This window comes from Scatophagus argus, chromosome 11, assembly GCF_020382885.2.
Source record: "Scatophagus argus isolate fScaArg1 chromosome 11, fScaArg1.pri, whole genome shotgun sequence".
Classification (NCBI taxonomy): domain Eukaryota; kingdom Metazoa; phylum Chordata; class Actinopteri; family Scatophagidae; genus Scatophagus; species Scatophagus argus.
The window spans coordinates 2,499,598-2,517,572 of NC_058503.1; the positions used below are offsets into that span (position 1 = coordinate 2,499,598).

Here is a 17,975-nt window from a genome sequence, read left to right on the forward strand (position 1 = left end):
ATATAATCGTTTATATCTTATCATTGACTCAACTGCGTCCTTTCCACTGAAACACAAAAATATTTCATTACCACACTATTAAAACCAATTTTAGAGTTAGATCGTAGTGATATCTTCCGTAAGGCGACGTGTGTCAAAGCCAATATCACTGTTTAAAATCCGATTTGTTCTTTCAGTGTAATAATTTTCAGGGAAAGTGAGCTTGACACTGACGTTGCTATAGCAGCCTCTGTGTAGGTTTCGATCTTCAGTATATTTCCACAGCAGCTGTCCCTTTAACAAACACATCTTGGCATTGTTGTTTGAAAAAAATCTGAATGAAATCCAGCCATTCATAAAAATAGGCTACTGTGGCGCTGTGATTGGCCAGAGCGAGACTTATGCATAATTCATCAGCTTGGGAGAAGCCATTGGCTACTTACTTAAAGGACAGGGTTGGTCAACCAATCAGCGTGCGTCTCTGCATGCCGCCCGAGCTTCGGGGAAAAGCGACCGGGCCATTAACGAAAAGCTCAGTCAAGTTTTGTGAGTCGAAGGAGGCACACCAGTCTGTCCGTGCGCAAACGATAACACGACTATCGACACGTTGTTTCTTTTATTTGTGGATATTTCTACCGCATTTTTTTCGACATAGAGGAAGTGTATCAATAGACGAGGTAAGCGACAATATTTATTTCGACAAGAAGTTGCTTTTATGAAGCCTCGTAATGGCTAGGTATGTCTCTAACGCTCTTTTATGCTACAAACAAGCGAAACGCCATCTTATTAAAATATATTTACTTTGGCAACCATTTTATATCGTCTCTTACCTTCGCAAAAGAGACACTGTATGTTGCATTTAAGCCCAGTTTGTGCTGTATTTTGTCCTTAGATTATCTGCGTGAATACTGTCTTATCAGCGCAGTCGGGCGACTGTTTGTGATTTTTATGAATGGGCCATTTTTTCCTCCCTCTGTGTTTCCACACGGGTCGAGTTTCACTTCATTGAGAAAAACAAGGGAGGAATGGGTGGGGGAAGGGCGGGGAGGAGGAGGAGTGGAAGGGGAGACATTGCGGGAGGGGGTGGGTGTCGGGTGATCTTCGTCTCCCCAGTGGCGGCCCCTCAGCCTCGGCTGAAACAGCAGCAAAAAGTTTGAACTAAAATATAGTCTAACCAATGTTGTAAGGTTAGCCTAGTGATAAAAGTTGGAAGTCTGACTTGTGTGCCCGTACTTTTGTATAGTTCAGTAGATGTGAGGCTAAGAAAAACTACAGGCTGACTGTGTTGGCTGCGTGTGGTTAACTTGGGCTAGTTTTTGATGCATTTAGTGACTGTATAGTGCTGTGATATAGCAGTACTAGTACTATATCGTACTTGTTTCTGATAATAAAGTATTATTCTTACATTCAAATGCGAAAATGAACGTGTCTCGTCTTGCAGTTAAATTGTTATTGACTGCCTTATTTTAACTAAGTTTCCATATGTGGATAACATGTCAACCTTGAGTTGATAAAGTTCTTCATGTTAACTTCATACCATTGTGCCATATACTCTACATGGAGGCATGTACAGTGAGTTAATATTATAAGTGGTGCCTGTGCTGCGAGCCTGTAATTATTGCCCAGCAGCTATCAAGCATTCGTCATCCATTAACAGGAGATAGAAGAGTGAGTCATATCACCGTGCTGAGGGAGATGTGAGATACACAGCGCAGTGTAAGTGCATCAGCGGTGTGTTATTGGTGTTTAACAGGAACTTTTCTTCTGTGCGTGTCATTTTTAAATTTATTGTGTTGTTCACAGGGGAGCTCAAGTTGTGCTTGTTGTAGCATCAGTACTCTTACCCAACAGGAGCATATACAAGGCTGCGTAAAGCTCTTTGACTGACTTTTTTTCCTATCTGTTCTGGGAGGCTTTGCGTGGCCGCCACAGATCATATACAGTCCAAGAAGAGTCACATTTCTAGGTCTTTTAATCACAGTGGTCAGGCTAATCACAGTGGAAAGCACTGCCCACAGATGGCCAGTTAGTGCGGCTTATGTAACTGTGTACTGTATACCTATATGTGTTCCATAATGTTTACATTGTGCTGCGATCACTCACTCGCGTCGCTCTGTTCTAAGGGCTGTTTGTTGGTTAAATAAACTGCTGGTGGCCTTGTTGAGGCATCAGACTAAAATGCACAGTACCAGTTGTGCTGCTACATCTGCTGTATCATGAATCCCAGGATGCAGTATAATACACAGTACAATAGATTCCCAACCACAGTTAAAGGTAAGGCCAGAATGTTATTTTGTCTGCGTTCATAATGATTAAAAGATATTATTTTGCAAGAGACAGCATTTTTTTTTGGCTATGGGTGTGTGAAATTGATATCCTGGTGCTTTTGTTACCTCTGCTTTATGTTTCCACTTTTAATCTTGTGTTTTCCAGTGACCCACAGAGTGACCCAAGCGCTGTCGCTTTAAAGCGAACACCTCCCCTCCCCCCAATATTGGAACACCCCCCCCCAGTCACCCAGATAACATGGACGGATTCTATGACCAGCAAGTCCCATTTATGGTCCCACCCAGTGTAAGTGCACACGTGCCAGCCACAAGCATCACATCCTCACACTCAACACATAGCGCTCTGTTATGGATGCACCTCCTTGTTGTTATCATAGATCACTGTACAGTTATAGTACACTTGCGTACCGTTTGCGTTATCCATTGGGAGCTAAGTAACATCTTCTGTTGATGGTCTAACCTTTCTTCATTTTTTTCCCCCCAAAAGCACAAGTCCCACGTGGAAGAGCAGTCTCACAATAGGCCTCTGAATGACAGAAAAAGGAAATTTGTCGACACAGAGCTTGCCCAGGACACAGAAGGTAACGTTTCTGATGTGAATACCTAAAATGTGTGTGAGCATCCCTGTAGGTAATATGTTTTAACATGTAATGGGAACCAAGACTCAGTATCCTTTACAACTTGTTTTCCAGAACTCTTCCAAGACCTCAGTCAGCTGCAAGAGATCTGGATTGCGGAAGGTGAGTTCTTCATTCATTTTAGAATGGTTTTATTTTTGAAACTTTCCACTGTTTTCTGCTGCTTTGGCTCTTAGTGCAGAAAGTCCTCCATGTATTAAGCACTGCAAAGATCATTTCTCTGAAATTTGGTTTTGCGAAAAATATTCTTCACTTCAGCCAGCCACTAGAGGGTTTTACAAAGTAGAGGAGACATCTCTTGTACTCCCTGTTTTTTTAATTTTTTTTTAAAGGTGAACAGGGTGAAATTGGGGACAGGTTAAAAATTAATGATTAACTCAATGAGAGTGTGAAATATTGCTATTTTTGTGTTAGCAACTAGAGCAAAAAGAGCAAAGTCCCATGCACGAGAAACTGCTGTCCAAGACCCCGTCATCCTGCAGAGTAGCTTCTTTTCAGCTGCTTACTTTCTCCCTTTTTTGTTACATTCCTGTTATTTTTAGATAGACCACATGTGTCAAACCGGTCCACAGGAGGGCCGGTGTGGCTGCAGGTTTTTGTGCCAACCAACCAAGAGCACACCGTTTGACCAATCAACTGTCTGAAGACGGAGATCAGTTGATTAAATGAGTCAAGTCTGGTGTGCTGCTACTTGGTTGGAAAGAAAACCTGCAGCCACACCGGCCCTCCTGTGGACCGGTTTGACATGCCTGAGATAGACAGTAGAAAAATATGCAGCATATTATTTTTCCCTCTTTTCCTTCTTTATCTTTGCCCTTTTGTTCATATTTTTTGGCCATGTGAAAGTGTTAGATTGTTGGCTATGGGGAGGCGGGCAGGTGTTTGATTTTTCTCACATGTGTAACGCTCTTCTGTATCCTCACAGCCCAGGTGCCCGATGACGAACAGTTTGTCCCAGATTTCCAGTCGGATAGCTGTGAGTACATAATTTCTATTGTTCACCTCTGGTAATAGTGAGTCTGTATGTGTCTGAACCCCTTTACACACTCTGTAACTGCATTTTTCTATATCAGTCAAACCTAATCATGATTAGGATCTTTTAGCATAGCCTCCCTCTTCTCCAGTTTGGGCAGAGTTTCTTATAGTGGTGACAGCTCACTGTGATAATCAAGGCTTTTAGCAGCACTGTATCAGATATCTTCACCACTAAACTTGCATTTGTTCATTTTTGCGTTGTCTTTATCCTATCTGAATTACTGTCCCTGACCCCTTGTCCTGATCGGCATTCTTTTATTAAATGTCTTCATCCTGCCGCGGACAAACACCATTCTTCGTTTTCAGAACCCAGCTCTGGGAAAGGCTGTTCTCTCCCTCCCTCCGTTTTGAGTTTAATCAGCCGATTGGCATGGGGCATCACATGAGCCAAGCTCCTAATCTGATTTCACACTTTCCCGCACTCAGGCCCTGCCGCTGAAGTGGGCTGGATTCCAGTGGATAGGGCAGCTTTGGAGCTGCCTGTTTGAGTCCACATCCCCGAAAGTGTCTGCACTGCATCCCTCAGAGTCCTCCTGCTTGGCTGTGTACATTGCCTTTAGGCTGCAGCTGAGGGATATATTTGAATTACTTCCAACGGAGCATTTTATGTCCTCCCCCACTCACCTCAGTTTATGTTTTCGTCTGATGTGTAGGAGGTGGAGACAGGGTGTGGTTGCTGCCTGTCTTTGTCGGGGCTGCCTTTTCCAGTTTTGATTAATGCAAACTGACCACTCACCCATAGTGTTGTAACATATCATTGAGGTATATGCATATAGAGGGCCCTATCCAAGGTTGTGTGCCTCTACTGGTTTGCTGTCTGTAGTCAGCTATTGTGGTGTTGGTGTTGGCCTTGACCTTGTACTGTCAGTATGCTGTGTGTGCGTGTTTGTTGAGTATGGATCACATCGGAGAAATTAGTTTGGCAGTTGCTGAGCTGCAGGTCAGTCTCTCTCTCAAGTTGTTCATTCACCAAACCAGATTTTCCAATATGAGCCACAGTCAGTAGGACATCACATGCAGTGAAGCACAAGTTCACTGACCCAGGCCTGAACTATGCATAATTTTGCACTGTAGTGGAGGAGCACTCTCAGTTTAAAAGAGACAAGTGGTAATCATGTTTTAGTGTGTATGTTGGGTGTTTGGTCATTAATTCACCAGTCCAGAGGAAGAAAAGATGCCTAATCTCCTCATTATTTACTGTTCTCTCTGTGTGTCAAGTCTTATTTGAGCCATTAGACTACACAGCTCACACAAGGGAGCTCACGTGCCCATTGTTAGCTGTGCTCAGGTCCATCAGCACCATGGGTGATTTGTTTGGCTCCCACTCATCTGTGCCCAGGGATCTAGTTTCTGCCTAGCTATTATGTGGCGCCCCGGAAACTGCAGCCGACATGCAGAAAGCTGCAGCTAGTGTCTAATGGTTACAGCACGGGAGAAGAAAATCATTCACTGCCATTAGATTACAGCCACACTGATTCATGGGTATTGGTATTGGGCTTCCCTAATGGGAATCAGATGAGAAGTTTGATAGCTTTTGTGTGTATAGTGCAGTTAGTAGCATGCAACCTAGCAGTGGTGGATAGATGGTTGTTTTCAGAGCCCAGGGTCGACCATCATTGGGACAGATGATAAATTACTGCTAAGTGGCTCTGTCAGTTGAGGGAATACACAGACATTGGCCATACATCCATTTGTCTTTCAGTTCCAAATGTGGTTAAGATAACTGCTGCACTTCTGTTTATGGCTTCAATTAGGTGATATCTGGAGTTTATCTAATGCACTCAACTGTGTTTCTTTTCTATGTGTCTCCTCCTGTCTAGTGATGTTTCATGGCCCGCCACCAGCCAAGATCAAACGAGAGCTGACTCCCTCCAAAGAGCTTTCTCCCTGTCGCCAGGACAGGAGTCCCATGCCCTACGGAGAGAAGTGCCTTTACAGCTACAGGTATGTACATTCGTCGTCTGGCAAGCGCATGGCAACAGTTGCTGAACTGCGTTTTTCTGACCGTGTGTGTTCCCTCTCTTCATCTACAGTGCCTGTGACAGGAAGCCCACTCCTGGGTTCAAGCCATTAACTCCCCCCTCAACACCGGTCTCTCCTTGTGGCCCCACCAGCACAGCAGGAGCACACCCATTGAGCGAGCAGACCCCACCACCTCACCCCCATGTAGCGAATCCAACCCCAGGACCGCGTCCACTGCACGTACAGCAGCCTATAACGGCAAACGCCGGGTCTCCCAACCAGCGAGCACTCTCAGTCCACAGCCATAGCCCACCCTTTGCCGTGCCCTGTGCACCCATCAACCAGGATGCCAACAACTTCACACCTGAGCACAGGTGTGCCCTCTGAATGTTTCGTTTAGTACCTTGTAAATAGTGTTTCAGAAAGAGACTTAATCACATTGTCTTGCTACTTTCCCCTCCAACTGTAGGTTCCAGAGGCAGATGTCGGAGCCATGCCTACCTTTCCCTCCATCAGAGAGTCAAGGGCGCCCCCAGTTCTTGCCCCAGCCCGCCAGCAGCAACAACAGTCTGCCACGTGACAGCAGGCCACCGTACCACCGGCAGATGTCAGAGCCATTGGTAGCTGTGCCTCCCCAGGGTTTCAAGCAAGAGCTCATAGACCCACGATACACTGAGCAGGGCGTCCCCACCATGGGTCCACCAGCGGGCCCTCCGCACCAGCCTGCTTTCCATCCCATGGCCATCAAGCAGGAGCCTCGGGACTTCTGCTTCGATTCTGGTGAGTAGCAGGGTTTAGAAAAGGGTAGAGTCCATTACCCTTCAACATGTCCCTGTGGAGCTGCATGAAAGTGTTCGTCTTGTGCTTTCTGCAAGTAGACACAGAGGATGAAGAATGTGCCTGGCCATGTTTGCTCTGAGCACTAACACACGCCTGTGAATTTTAGCATGCAGCAGAGGCCTGGGTGCACATGTGACCATTTCACACAAACACACTCTCTAAGCGTGTGTCAGTATCTCGAAACCTAATCCTCATCATTCCTCCAGAGTCATGCCAGCAAAGTAAAAGTGGGTCTTTTAGTTTAGCCTGAGCCTCCAAGGGCAAAAAGTAAATGGGTCATCCAGCCAGGTGCAGAAAGCCTCTTCACTGAGCCTACCTGGAATAGATATAGGCCAGTGCCCTCAGAGGACTTAATGACCTGCAGCACAGCAGGTTGTTTGTAAGAGCCAGGTAACTCTTAACTTACAGAATACACAAGGGGCCAAATGATGCCAGTCCTCTCCAAAAGCCTTGTCAAACAGTCATGGCAGAGATGCTGTTTACTCACATGGTATAAATCAAACAAACCTGAGCTACTGTCAGTGTGCTGTTTGATCCTGTCACCCACACACCCAGCTGTTGTCCCTGCTCTGATGCATTAACATCCCCATTTCCTGAAACTGCAAGGGTTTTTTTTTCCATCTTTTCTCACTCACTCTTGTATACTCTCACTCCTCTGCCTGGTGGGTGAACGGCTGGTCGGGCAGTGATGTAATGACAAATCCTCTTAGCTTCTTACAGCCTTTAAATATCTACGTCACAGAGGTCTAGTATCTCTAGATGGATGGAAGAAGTGCATGTATGGCATAACAACATAATATATATTGTTACCGCAGCTTTGGCATATTGTTACCATTTATGCAGTTTTAAACCACAATTTGAATCCAGAAGTTTCCAGAGTTTGTTTCTTTCCTGTTTGTCTGCATGCTTGGTGACACAACATCTACTTCCTGTAGACATTTTCCTAATGTTAGAACAAGCAGATACAGAGACTTAAGGAAACAATTGCCCAAGATTGATGTCTGGTTGTCTTATCAGTAGACAGGAAGCAAAAATAATGGGTGGGGGCGGGTGGGATAGAAATCATTGGTTCACCCTACAGAGACACTGCCAGCGGAAGGCGGGCTTTGACCCCTCGGGTGTGTGTGTGTGTGTGTGTGTGTGTGTGTGGACGACTGGCGTAACTTGATTGTCATTGAGATTTAAAACAGCAACCGTGGTACTAATCTTATTTACGGGCTTGGTGGACATGCAAGGGATGTTGTGCAGTCTGCTCTGGTTTGGGTTTTAGTCCACGCCTCAGAAAGTGTATTTGGGATCGGTCATTTTCAGCCCGCTTGTCAGAGCTGCAGCTGAACATGGCAATTGAATAGCCAGAAAAACAGCCACCATATGCTTTGACTGTTTATATCCATACTATATATTTATCAGTCTGACTAAACACTCTAATACACACTGCAGTTAAGTATCAAATCCATTTATCTTAGTACACAGTGGCAGTGATCCAAATATATCTGTCAGCTGTGAGGTGAATTTTGATGTATTACACATTTGATATGACAGTGAGGACGTCTCTGGTCTAAATTTATCCACCCTTCTTCTTTGTTTACAGAAGTGCCTAACTGTCAGTCATCATTTGGGAGAGCAGGGAGCTTCTACCAAAATAACCATGAAAGTAAGTTCAGATTATTGTCTACTTTTGTTTTATTTTCCATGTCTCAGATGTTCTGAGTTACTTCATTAATGAAGTCCATTCTTCGTGACCCTGAACCTCTGACTTATCAATCTGCTGAAATCTGATAGCTGGGTGAAAGAATAGAGGTCAGCAGCACTGAAATGTTGGCTCTAGGGGAAGTGAATCTATCAATGAATCCTATGTAGTTGCTGCAGATACAGTTCTCACATCAGCAGCTGGCAGAAGCTCAGCACAATGCAAGCTTCCACTCTTGGGAAGCTGCCCAGCTATATTGCTTTGCATGCAGCTTGGATCTCTAGGTTGAGCATGGTGGTCACTGCCATTTATTTCAGAACAAAATCTTGTTTCACACACTCTATCTGATTGCATTTCTTTTTTTTTCAATTCCAGGTTTCTCCTTTGACAGAGATCCTCAGCTGTACTTTGATGATACCTGTGTGGTCCCTGAAAGATTAGAAGGTAAGACTGAAAAAAAAAAAACCCAACATTCACCAACCCAAGTTTAGCGAAAGAAGAGCTAGATGTTATATGCCTGTAAAGTTGGCCTTTTCTGGGACAGAATCCAGTCCTTTGGCTGCTCACGGTGCATAATGAACAGCAAGTGCCCTTCACAGTGACCATCTGGCAGGAATGTCTCACCACACTGTGGCCATGGTGGAGTACAGTGCTGAATGACACTTCTCTTTTTCTTCTCTCTCCCCCTCTGTCTCTTTTTATTTCTCTATCCTCTCTTCTGTGCTGTTTCTTCCACTCACAGGTAAAATCAAACAGGAGCCTTCCGTCTATCGTGACGGACCTCCCTACCAGCGCCGTGGCTCCCTGCAGCTCTGGCAGTTCCTGGTCACATTACTGGATGACCCAGCCAATGGCCATTTCATAGCCTGGACTGGTCGTGGTATGGAGTTCAAGCTAATCGAACCCGAGGAGGTCAGTCCCCATTGTCAACAACTGGACTTATGTCTTCCTCTTCAGTTCTACCAATGCTACCACTACAAGTTTGGAATCTGTGCCTTCATGTCGATCTAATGGCCTGCACATCAGTTCTCTAGCTAATAGCTTTTTTGTTTTGTGGCTTCAGGTGGCTCGTCGCTGGGGCATTCAGAAGAACAGACCGGCCATGAACTATGACAAGTTGAGCCGCTCGCTGCGTTACTACTACGAGAAGGGCATCATGCAGAAGGTAAAGGCACGTTCACCCTTTTGTTTTTTCTCCACCCTCTTCCCTCAGCATCTTTGTGTGCTGCAAGGGGGCAGCCTAGATGGTGATGATCTACTGTGGCTAATTAGTTGCAGTGAATACTAGCCTTCTGGCCACATTGCTTCCTATACTAGTCTTTTTATCTTTGAATCTGTCAAGGTAATTTGCTGCAGTCAGACGGCTGTACTGATAAATTACACATTTATAAATATGTTATGGGGGTATGCACTCAAAACATGCCAGCAGTCAAGCATTAATCAGGGGTTTTAGATGTGAGTCAAATGTGTCTTTTGTCTTGTTTCTCAGGTGGCTGGTGAGAGGTATGTGTACAAGTTTGTGTGCGACCCCGAGGCTCTCTTCTCCATGGCCTTCCCTGATAACCAGAGGCCCAACCTGAAGGTGGACCCAGACAGCCTGCCGGGGCTGGATGAGGACACCGTGCCCCTCACTCACTACGATGACACTGCTCCCTACCTGCTGGACGCTGGGGAGCAGTGTGTGGCGGGCTTGCCCTTCCCAGATGGCTACGGCTACTAACAAGACGCATGGGTCCTGATGCACAGCACACATGTACACTCAAACACTCCCAAAGTCTCTTGACGCCCACTCTCAAAATCCAGAGCTGGAACTGCTGAGCCAGGTGGAAGGAAATCCTCGCTCTGCGCTCCCTCGTGGTTCCCTCTCCTCCTCCCTAGAAGACCTTTATAAAACTCTGTAAGCTCCCAAAAGCTAACAAAGAAGAGGAAAACCCTGCCACAGTTCTTCTACTGCACCATCATAAGAAAGAGAGAAAAGGAGAGGGTTGTTAATTCAGTGAGGGTGAGCTGGACTCTGTAGCTCTGCCCACCTTACAAGCTTCCTAAAAGTAAGGCAAGGGACTGCTGTTGCTATGGAGACCAAACAAAGCTACACCGCCAAGTTTAATAGATTGGACAGATGTCCCCCTGCCTTTGTACAAGACTGAAAGAGTTGTTACATTTCCGAGTTTGTGACAATCTGCTTTTCTTAAAACAATCGAATAATCAACAGAGTAACAAATATCCAATCTAATGAGATTCTAGATGCAGCACTAGTCTGTAGATGCCCCTCTCCCCATTTACATGTCACCACATCTCAACTAGACGATCCGTGAAAGGGCTTTAATTTGCAAAGACGGATTGACAACAAACAAAACAACATATTTTACACCAACAAATCAGTTTGTTTCCTGTAGATAGGACTACATTTTTTTTGTTAATATGCCAGCTGTTCTACGGTTTTGTTGAGACCCAGAACTCTCAGGTTTCTGGGGCTTTGCTGTATTTCAGGCTAGATGGTCGGGCTGCTCTCTCGTGTAAATGTTGCGTTCTTTAATCGTTCTGCCCATGTACGAGATTGTATCTGCTTCCCTTTAGAGACTGCGCCCCAGAGTCTATACAGTACACTCCTCTCATAGTTGTCACTGCTGGGTCCTTTTATTGCTCAAGTTTAGAGATGATTAGCACTTCATCTCCTCCATTTCAAAAGGGATACATAACCCCAGTGCAAGTGTTCCAGAGGCATTGATAATTCATAAAAAGCCTAGGAAGTTTTTGTGTATGATAAATGGTCACATTTGTATTTCTGTCTGGGTGCTTAACATTTCCTTGGCAGTGTACTAGTTCCTCTGATGCACCAGTATGGCAGGAGCATCAGAACGTTGCATGTAAAAAAAAAACAAAAAAAAAACAACAAAGAAAGGTGACATTTTGACGCTCTGTTTTGGACCTCTGCCAGTCACAAGTTGTCAACAGGAGACTTCTGCTTCTCTTTGCATGGTGTAATCATTCAAGACTGTGTCCACTAACATATCGCTTTACTGTCTTTGGACAAAAGAGATATTTGTGATATTCTCTGCAGTTTTTTTTTTTTTTGTGTTCATTATGTATGTTTCTCAATGGGGCAAAGACAAACCTATATAAAGTATATATTTTTGCTATAAGGCTGCATTTGTTTTGATTTTAATGTATAAGCTGTATAGTTCTGGCTCTAATAGACATGTACCTTTTTAAAAACCAATTTCAGTCCTTATGCTACTACTGCAGACTGTTTTCTTTAAAAGGCCTCTGTACTGGGTTGGAGAATGGATGATGAGATGTGTGTGTGTGTGTGCGTGTGTGTGTGTGTGTGTGTGTGAGAGAGAGAGAGAGAGAGAGAAAATGCCAGAGTTCCTGCAAAGGCCACAGTGAAAGACACATATTGTGGGATCCACCCCAGACATGGGATATAGTCTGCACTTGTATAGGCTTCAGTCCCCTCCCCTCACAATGTGTTTTCTTACACTGCTGAGTTTATTATAATCTGTACTGGGTACAATAAACAGTCCTTTATGCTCCACTGCCTGCAGTCCTGGTGTGTTTCATAACTTTCTCTCCCCCTTCCCTGCTTGCAGTCAGTCAGCTGACTGGCTGCTGTGGTCTGGCAGTCACTGTGCTTGACCTGGCTCATTTCTGAGTCACATGCTTGTGGTTCTTTGATACATTTCTTGGTAAATGGTTACTCTTTTAACCTAAGACAAATGTGTTTGAGCAAACACTTACTCCATATGTTTTATTTACTTAATGCTATGATCAGTTCCTTTGACGGTCATATGGATTTTTAGTTGAGCCACATCTTTAACGCTCACTGGGATGTTTCTGACCCTCAGTATATAGGTTACCTGTACAGCACAAGAAAACATGTACTGACCCTTTCAATATTCATGGATTAGTTACACTTTTATGTTCTTGAGGTGGAGTGTGATTCATAGGTAAATAATTCAGTTTGACGCCAAGAAACATACAGTGAGCTCCAAAAGCATGTTGCACAGGAAGAGGTTTTTGATGCTGTTGTTTTGTGCCTATTTGAGTGTGTCGAATTATTCATGAGCGCAAGTATTAGACCTGACTGAGAGCCCAGACTAAGCCATAAATATTAAACTATCCAATACATGTGCTCCTGTACAATGACTATGAGGTTAAAGAGCAATCTGCAAGCTGGGCTATGATAAATGAATGTGAATATAATTGTTTTTACATTAAAAATAGAAAAGCCTGACATCAATAAAGTTCAGCACTCACATTTCCCACTTTAATATCAAATTGTATCAAAAATAATTGTGGGATGCATATGTTGATATTTGATGTAGTGCCAAAAACCAAAAGTTTACTATGTAAACTAAATATAATTTTGATTTGGACCACCAAAGGTCTGTATCTACTGCCATAATAAAGACTTGAGTGCTCTTGCTACTTTATGCAATGTGTGTGCGTGTGCGTGTGTGTGTGTGTGCATGAACTCTAGGTCCGGACGTGGGAGTTGTATGATTCTGCAGTTATCTTGTGGTGTTTGTTTCATTTTAACATCTCATTGACAGTTTCCCAATGCCTGAAAAGCTTCCCCAAGGCACGTGTAGTCTCTTCTACGGTGTCTGGTTTGTGCTGTCGCTGTGGTCTTAATGCTGTCTTGGGCTGAAATACATAGTGTGATGGTATCTGATATGAGATAAAACTGTGAAGCTTTAGACTCAGACTTTGTTTTGATGGCCAGCAGCACTCTGCCTGGTGTTGAGTCAGAGCCTTATCAAACCACAGAGTGTAAAAGCCTCCAGTAACACAGCTCGGCAGGGAACTTTCCATTGATTGAGAGAGCAGAGTGCCTTTGAATGCTATGAAAGACCTTTTAGTGTGCTCAAGGGAGGTGCCCTGCCCTGATGTGTGAGTATGGTAGTTGCCAGCACAGGCTTTTTTTTTTTTTTTTTATATTAACTTTACTCCTAACCGCTCTTTGTTGTTACCGGATTATTTGAAAGCTTAATTAGATCAGATTAATAAATACCAGTAAGAATGCATATTACTGTAGAAATTGCAATACGGATATTCACACCTTGACTGTGAATTCTCAAAAAGACACCCACAGTCCTGTTGTCAGATGCAAATGGAACAGAGCATCATAAACACACTTTGAGACTGTCTAATGTTCTGAGTGTGAAAGTTCATTCATTGACCTTGAAAACAGTACGACAAGCAATAAATTAAATTCTCAAGTCCACTTATTAGCTTTCTTTATCCCGAGTTAACTTACTAGCTTCTTCCAGGCATTGATTTTTCCGTCAGTGTGTTGTCACACTAAAGTCTACAGCCACACAAGAAGTTTTTTGAGGCTGCCCTGAGGTATTAAGTTCAATTCAACTCAGTTTATTTATATAGCACCAACTTACAACAAAAGCTATCATGACACTTTCCAATTAGAGCAGGTCTAGGCCAAACTCTTTAATTAAATTTTGTAATACAGAGAACCCAACATTCCCCCATGAGCAAGCACTTGGCGACAGTGACGAGGAAAAACTGCCTTTTAGAAGGCACAAACATAAGTCACATCTATAATGTTTTCTGACTGTTGATACAGTGCATCAAAACTGATTGTGTGTTTAGTCATATGACATTATGAATGCATTATAATACACTATGAATGCCGTCATAACGCCCAACAGATGTCATCTTCAGAGAAAATGTTACCAAATGATCTTTCCCTAATCTCAACAGAAGTGCTTCTGTTGGTTAAACCTGACCACAAACCATGCTGTCAGAGCCCTGAGCTTTGCACGCCCACCATCCACAACAACCACCTCTCTGCCCGTGTAGTAGCGTACCAGCGTAAATGTGGTGCTTTATTCTGTCATATAAACATTGTCTCAGTCATTATGTTTCCCTATACGTATTTGATGTGGAAAATTGGTTAGAAATGTAATTTCTAGGGTGAAGTAACAACAGCACTTTGAGCTACGTGCTAAGATCAGCATGCAAACAAGCTCACAATGACAATGCCAACATGCTGATGTTCAGCTATACTAATGTTAACTAGGCCCATCTAAGTTTAGCATTAGCATCCAAATATTAGCTATTTTGACTAGCACTAACACTTCAGGCTGATGGGAGTTATATTAGTTTGGACACACTAAACTTTTTACCTAATGGTGGCATAGAATAAAACGTTTGTAAGAATTTCATGGCAATCTGTCCAGTAGTTTTGATAGGTTTCAGTCTGGACCGAAGTGGTGGACCAACAGATCCATGCTGCTGGCTAGCTATAAACGTTCCTTCTCTTGTGTAAGCTTACGCCTCCTTCCCACGGCTACAATCCTGTTATCTCCAATCAAGATTAGGCCATGAGCCCAATATAATGACCCTGATCTATTTAACAGGAGAAACAAACGCTTTGGAAATGTCCAATCACCTTGGAAACACTCGGTCACCAATACAGAATGCTTCCTCCTCCTCCTACCACTTAGGTTAACACTGAGGTATGGACAGAATGTGAACACAGCAGAAATTATTTAGGGTGCATATGAAACAAACAAGGCTTTGTCAGACATCACACTACATCGACACGTACTGACACATGGCCCTGGGCTCAAGCAGGGAGCAAAGTGGACGGACACACATTACACCACATGACCACTAGCTGCTTCCAAGTAAATTATTGATCCAGATATAAGACAAGGCAGCTCAGGCATAATGTGATTTCAGCTTTGAATCCTCAGACCGAGGCAGACACACACACACACACACACATACACAGCCTCCATCTACTGTAGTTTGAGAGAGCGAGTCACTCTGTTCTGGCTGCAACTACTGAGAAATATGGGTCATGCTGCCAGGAAGGGAACAGCACAAATCTTTCACATTATTTGGCCAACATGCTGTGTTCGCACAATGCTAATTACCATGCTCAGTCCCTGCTCCTAAAACTCTGTTATGTAACTGATTTCTCTCAAACATGCACACTGTCACACGTGCACACACACACACCACCCACCAAGCCAGTGTTTGTTAGCCATGGCTGCCCTCTAGTGGATGGGAACATGTACTACTACAGCATAAGTACAACAAGGCAGTAACAGACTTGCACACTACAATTTTGCAAAAATGTATTTAAAGAACACACATTTGTCTGTTCAGACCGATCAAATGAAAGAATCCAGTCCAAAAATGCTTTTTCCGCCAATAATAAATGCATGTTTATGAACCTCAAATTATTTTTGCACTTGTTCGTGTCAAGAGGAACCTGCGACCGTGAGGTGAGGTGTGACATCTGGGACAACTAGGGAACTCCATCTGCTGGAGAAGATTCTGTGACACCACAGAAAGCTCCATAACAGCCGCTAACTGGACCTTGTGGTAAGATTGCTTACTTCCAGTTTCTTCATTTCATCATTCCATATTGTTCAGCATTGTCTTTGGAAATGAGTACTATTGCTGGTAATTCCTGTAGCAAGAGCAGTGGCAGACAAGCGCGTTTTACAGTCACAGTCAGAGCACTTTCACTGAGGCTTCAGCAGCCATATTGGTTAAGGGCTGACTGGTCAATAATGCTGAGAGTGATCACCCTTGCTGTGGCAATAAAAAATGGTTTTGCCTGAGTATATCTTTATAAATGCTATCACAAATTTTAGACTTGACTCACATTTAGACATCTAGACTCACATTTGTCAGTCAAGGCAGTAATCATAATATCTATAGCTTGGGGAGGGTGTATCATCAAAATGCCCCCCTCCAATATATTATCATAATATCTAAAATATAAATAAAAAATTAATTCTACCTTTCATGCAATGGTTATCACAACTAAACTTAACAAACTGCCAGGATTATTACTACCAGTTCTAGTACTATTGCAGTTTTGTGAGTGGTTTGTCCAAATAGTCTTGTAGTACCCCAGCAGAAGAAGCGATTGCTCGACTGCTGTGGCTACAATGAGTGTAAAACACTGTACTGTCTCTGACGTGAATCTCCCCACTCAGGACTAATAAAGGACCATCATATCTTATGTCTGTTTCATTACCTTGAAATGGATTAAAAAGTGGGAAACTTGAATGCAATATGTGTTATGTAGTCTATATCACAGTCAGCCGTGCTCTGCCTTTGTGGACTCCACAGTTATGGCTTTGGTTACAGATGCAGTCAGAGAGCAGGAAAAGACATTCAGTTGTAAAGAAAATGGAAATGGAATCTTAGTTTATAAGAGTGATACTGAATTAATATGCATCTTTATTTACCCAGGAATGGTAATACAAATACTTTTCTTTACAATGGATTCATATTCCTTAGCTTCTTATCTTTCAAATAAGACCACAACTATGCATATAAGCCTTATAGTTGAGGAGCTGTTCCTGGTTCACTTTTTCTGACCATTTAAAGTGTGTAAAAGCTGAGACTGAAAGCATCTCCAGCATTCACTGAATTCATTAATTTATTGACAACGTCCATTATTACACAATCAGCCTTTTCCCCAGGCCAGCTACTCAGTGGGCCTTGTGTGTCTAAGCTAACAAAGAAATGGACTAACTGTTCAGTTCTTCTTTGTAGTTTATAGTTAACAGAACCAACATGTGGTCCAGCATCATTTCTTACTACATTTAACTGGTAGATAAGTGGACAAACTGCACCAGTTTATAAAATTGAATAATTTCATCAGCCAAACATGACAGTACCTAATATGCATAATATGTCACTCTTTTGAATGGCTTCATTAGCTCCCACACTGATTTCAGCTTGCAACAATGTAGCATGTATTGTGTTGGCTGCTGAAATGAAAAAAGAGCCCTTTAGCTTCTTCTTACCACTAATATTATGATATGCAATCCACCCAAACATTTGAATTACATGTGCTGATTTAAGTTTCACTACGCTTATACTTCTGCTGCATATTATACTACTACTGTAAACGACATGTTTCACAGGACAGACAAACTGTTCCCTACCAGAGCTGAATTCTTCACAGGCTGCAGCTTTTTTTTTTTTATTTCCTCTCTTTTTTCTGCAAGTCGTGGGTGTAGTGTGGGAGTTGAGAACCGAAGCTGTCGTAATGTGCTCTTCTCTCTTAGCTGCACAATAAAGGTTCTGAACTGAAATGGACAAAATAAAATGTAACACTTATCATATTGGGACATGAACATGTTCTGGTGTCACAACAACAACACCAACATTGCACCCTCTGGATTTTATACATGCTGACATCACAAATTACATAATTTCCCTCCCTGTGGCTGTTATGAAAGAACCACAACAGCAGGAGTCTTGAATGGTGGGCAACATGAAAGGAGATTTAAACTGGAAAGGCAACTTTATTTCAAATATGACACCCCCGAGAGACCTTAATATATGTGTTGAAGTTTCTCCTCAGTAATGTTTGCACGGCTCTCTGCATAAGCCAGAGTAACCCACAGAGGACTAGATGAAAATATGCAGGAAGAGACAACAGTGTTTTTGACAGCTGTTCTGGAATATCATGTTTTTCACTGGATGGATACCAGAACTCACAGGGCAGATGAACAGAGAACATTACTACAGCATTGACAACAA

General features: G+C 43.1%; 1 protein-coding gene across 2 annotated transcripts; it reads left to right on the top strand.

Annotated features, from left to right (window-relative positions):
* Positions 1 to 496: 496 nt before the first annotated feature.
* etv5a (ETS variant transcription factor 5a) lies at positions 497 to 11,970 on the top strand. 2 transcript variants are annotated; one of them, XM_046404343.1, is made up of 13 exons: positions 497 to 656; positions 2,413 to 2,553; positions 2,755 to 2,848; positions 2,960 to 3,007; positions 3,831 to 3,881; positions 5,761 to 5,884; positions 5,974 to 6,276; positions 6,372 to 6,682; positions 8,334 to 8,396; positions 8,808 to 8,876; positions 9,175 to 9,344; positions 9,496 to 9,603; positions 9,922 to 11,970. In XM_046404343.1, exons 2-13 carry the CDS (start codon positions 2,506 to 2,508, stop codon positions 10,150 to 10,152), a joined length of 1,620 nt encoding a protein of 539 aa, XP_046260299.1. In that variant the 5' UTR covers positions 497 to 656; positions 2,413 to 2,505; the 3' UTR covers positions 10,153 to 11,970. The 2 variants fall into 2 exon arrangements, with proteins under 2 accessions (XP_046260299.1, XP_046260300.1); XM_046404344.1 differs by having other exon boundaries at positions 9,496 to 9,597.
* The last annotated feature ends 6,005 nt before the right edge of the window (positions 11,971 to 17,975 follow it).

What these genes read in the sequence shown, in the direction of transcription:
- etv5a (XM_046404343.1), top strand. Translation starts at nt 2,506, where the DNA reads ATGGACGGATTCTATGACCAGCAAGTCCCATTTATGGTCCCACCCAGT. An exon ending in CATTTATGGTCCCACCCAGT is followed by an intron (nt 2,554 to 2,754) that starts GTAAGTGCACAC and finishes TCCCCCCAAAAG; the next exon opens with CACAAGTCCCACGTGGAAGA. An exon ending in GCATCATGCAGAAGGTAAAG is followed by an intron (nt 9,604 to 9,921) that starts GCACGTTCACCC and finishes CTTGTTTCTCAG; the next exon opens with GTGGCTGGTGAGAGGTATGT.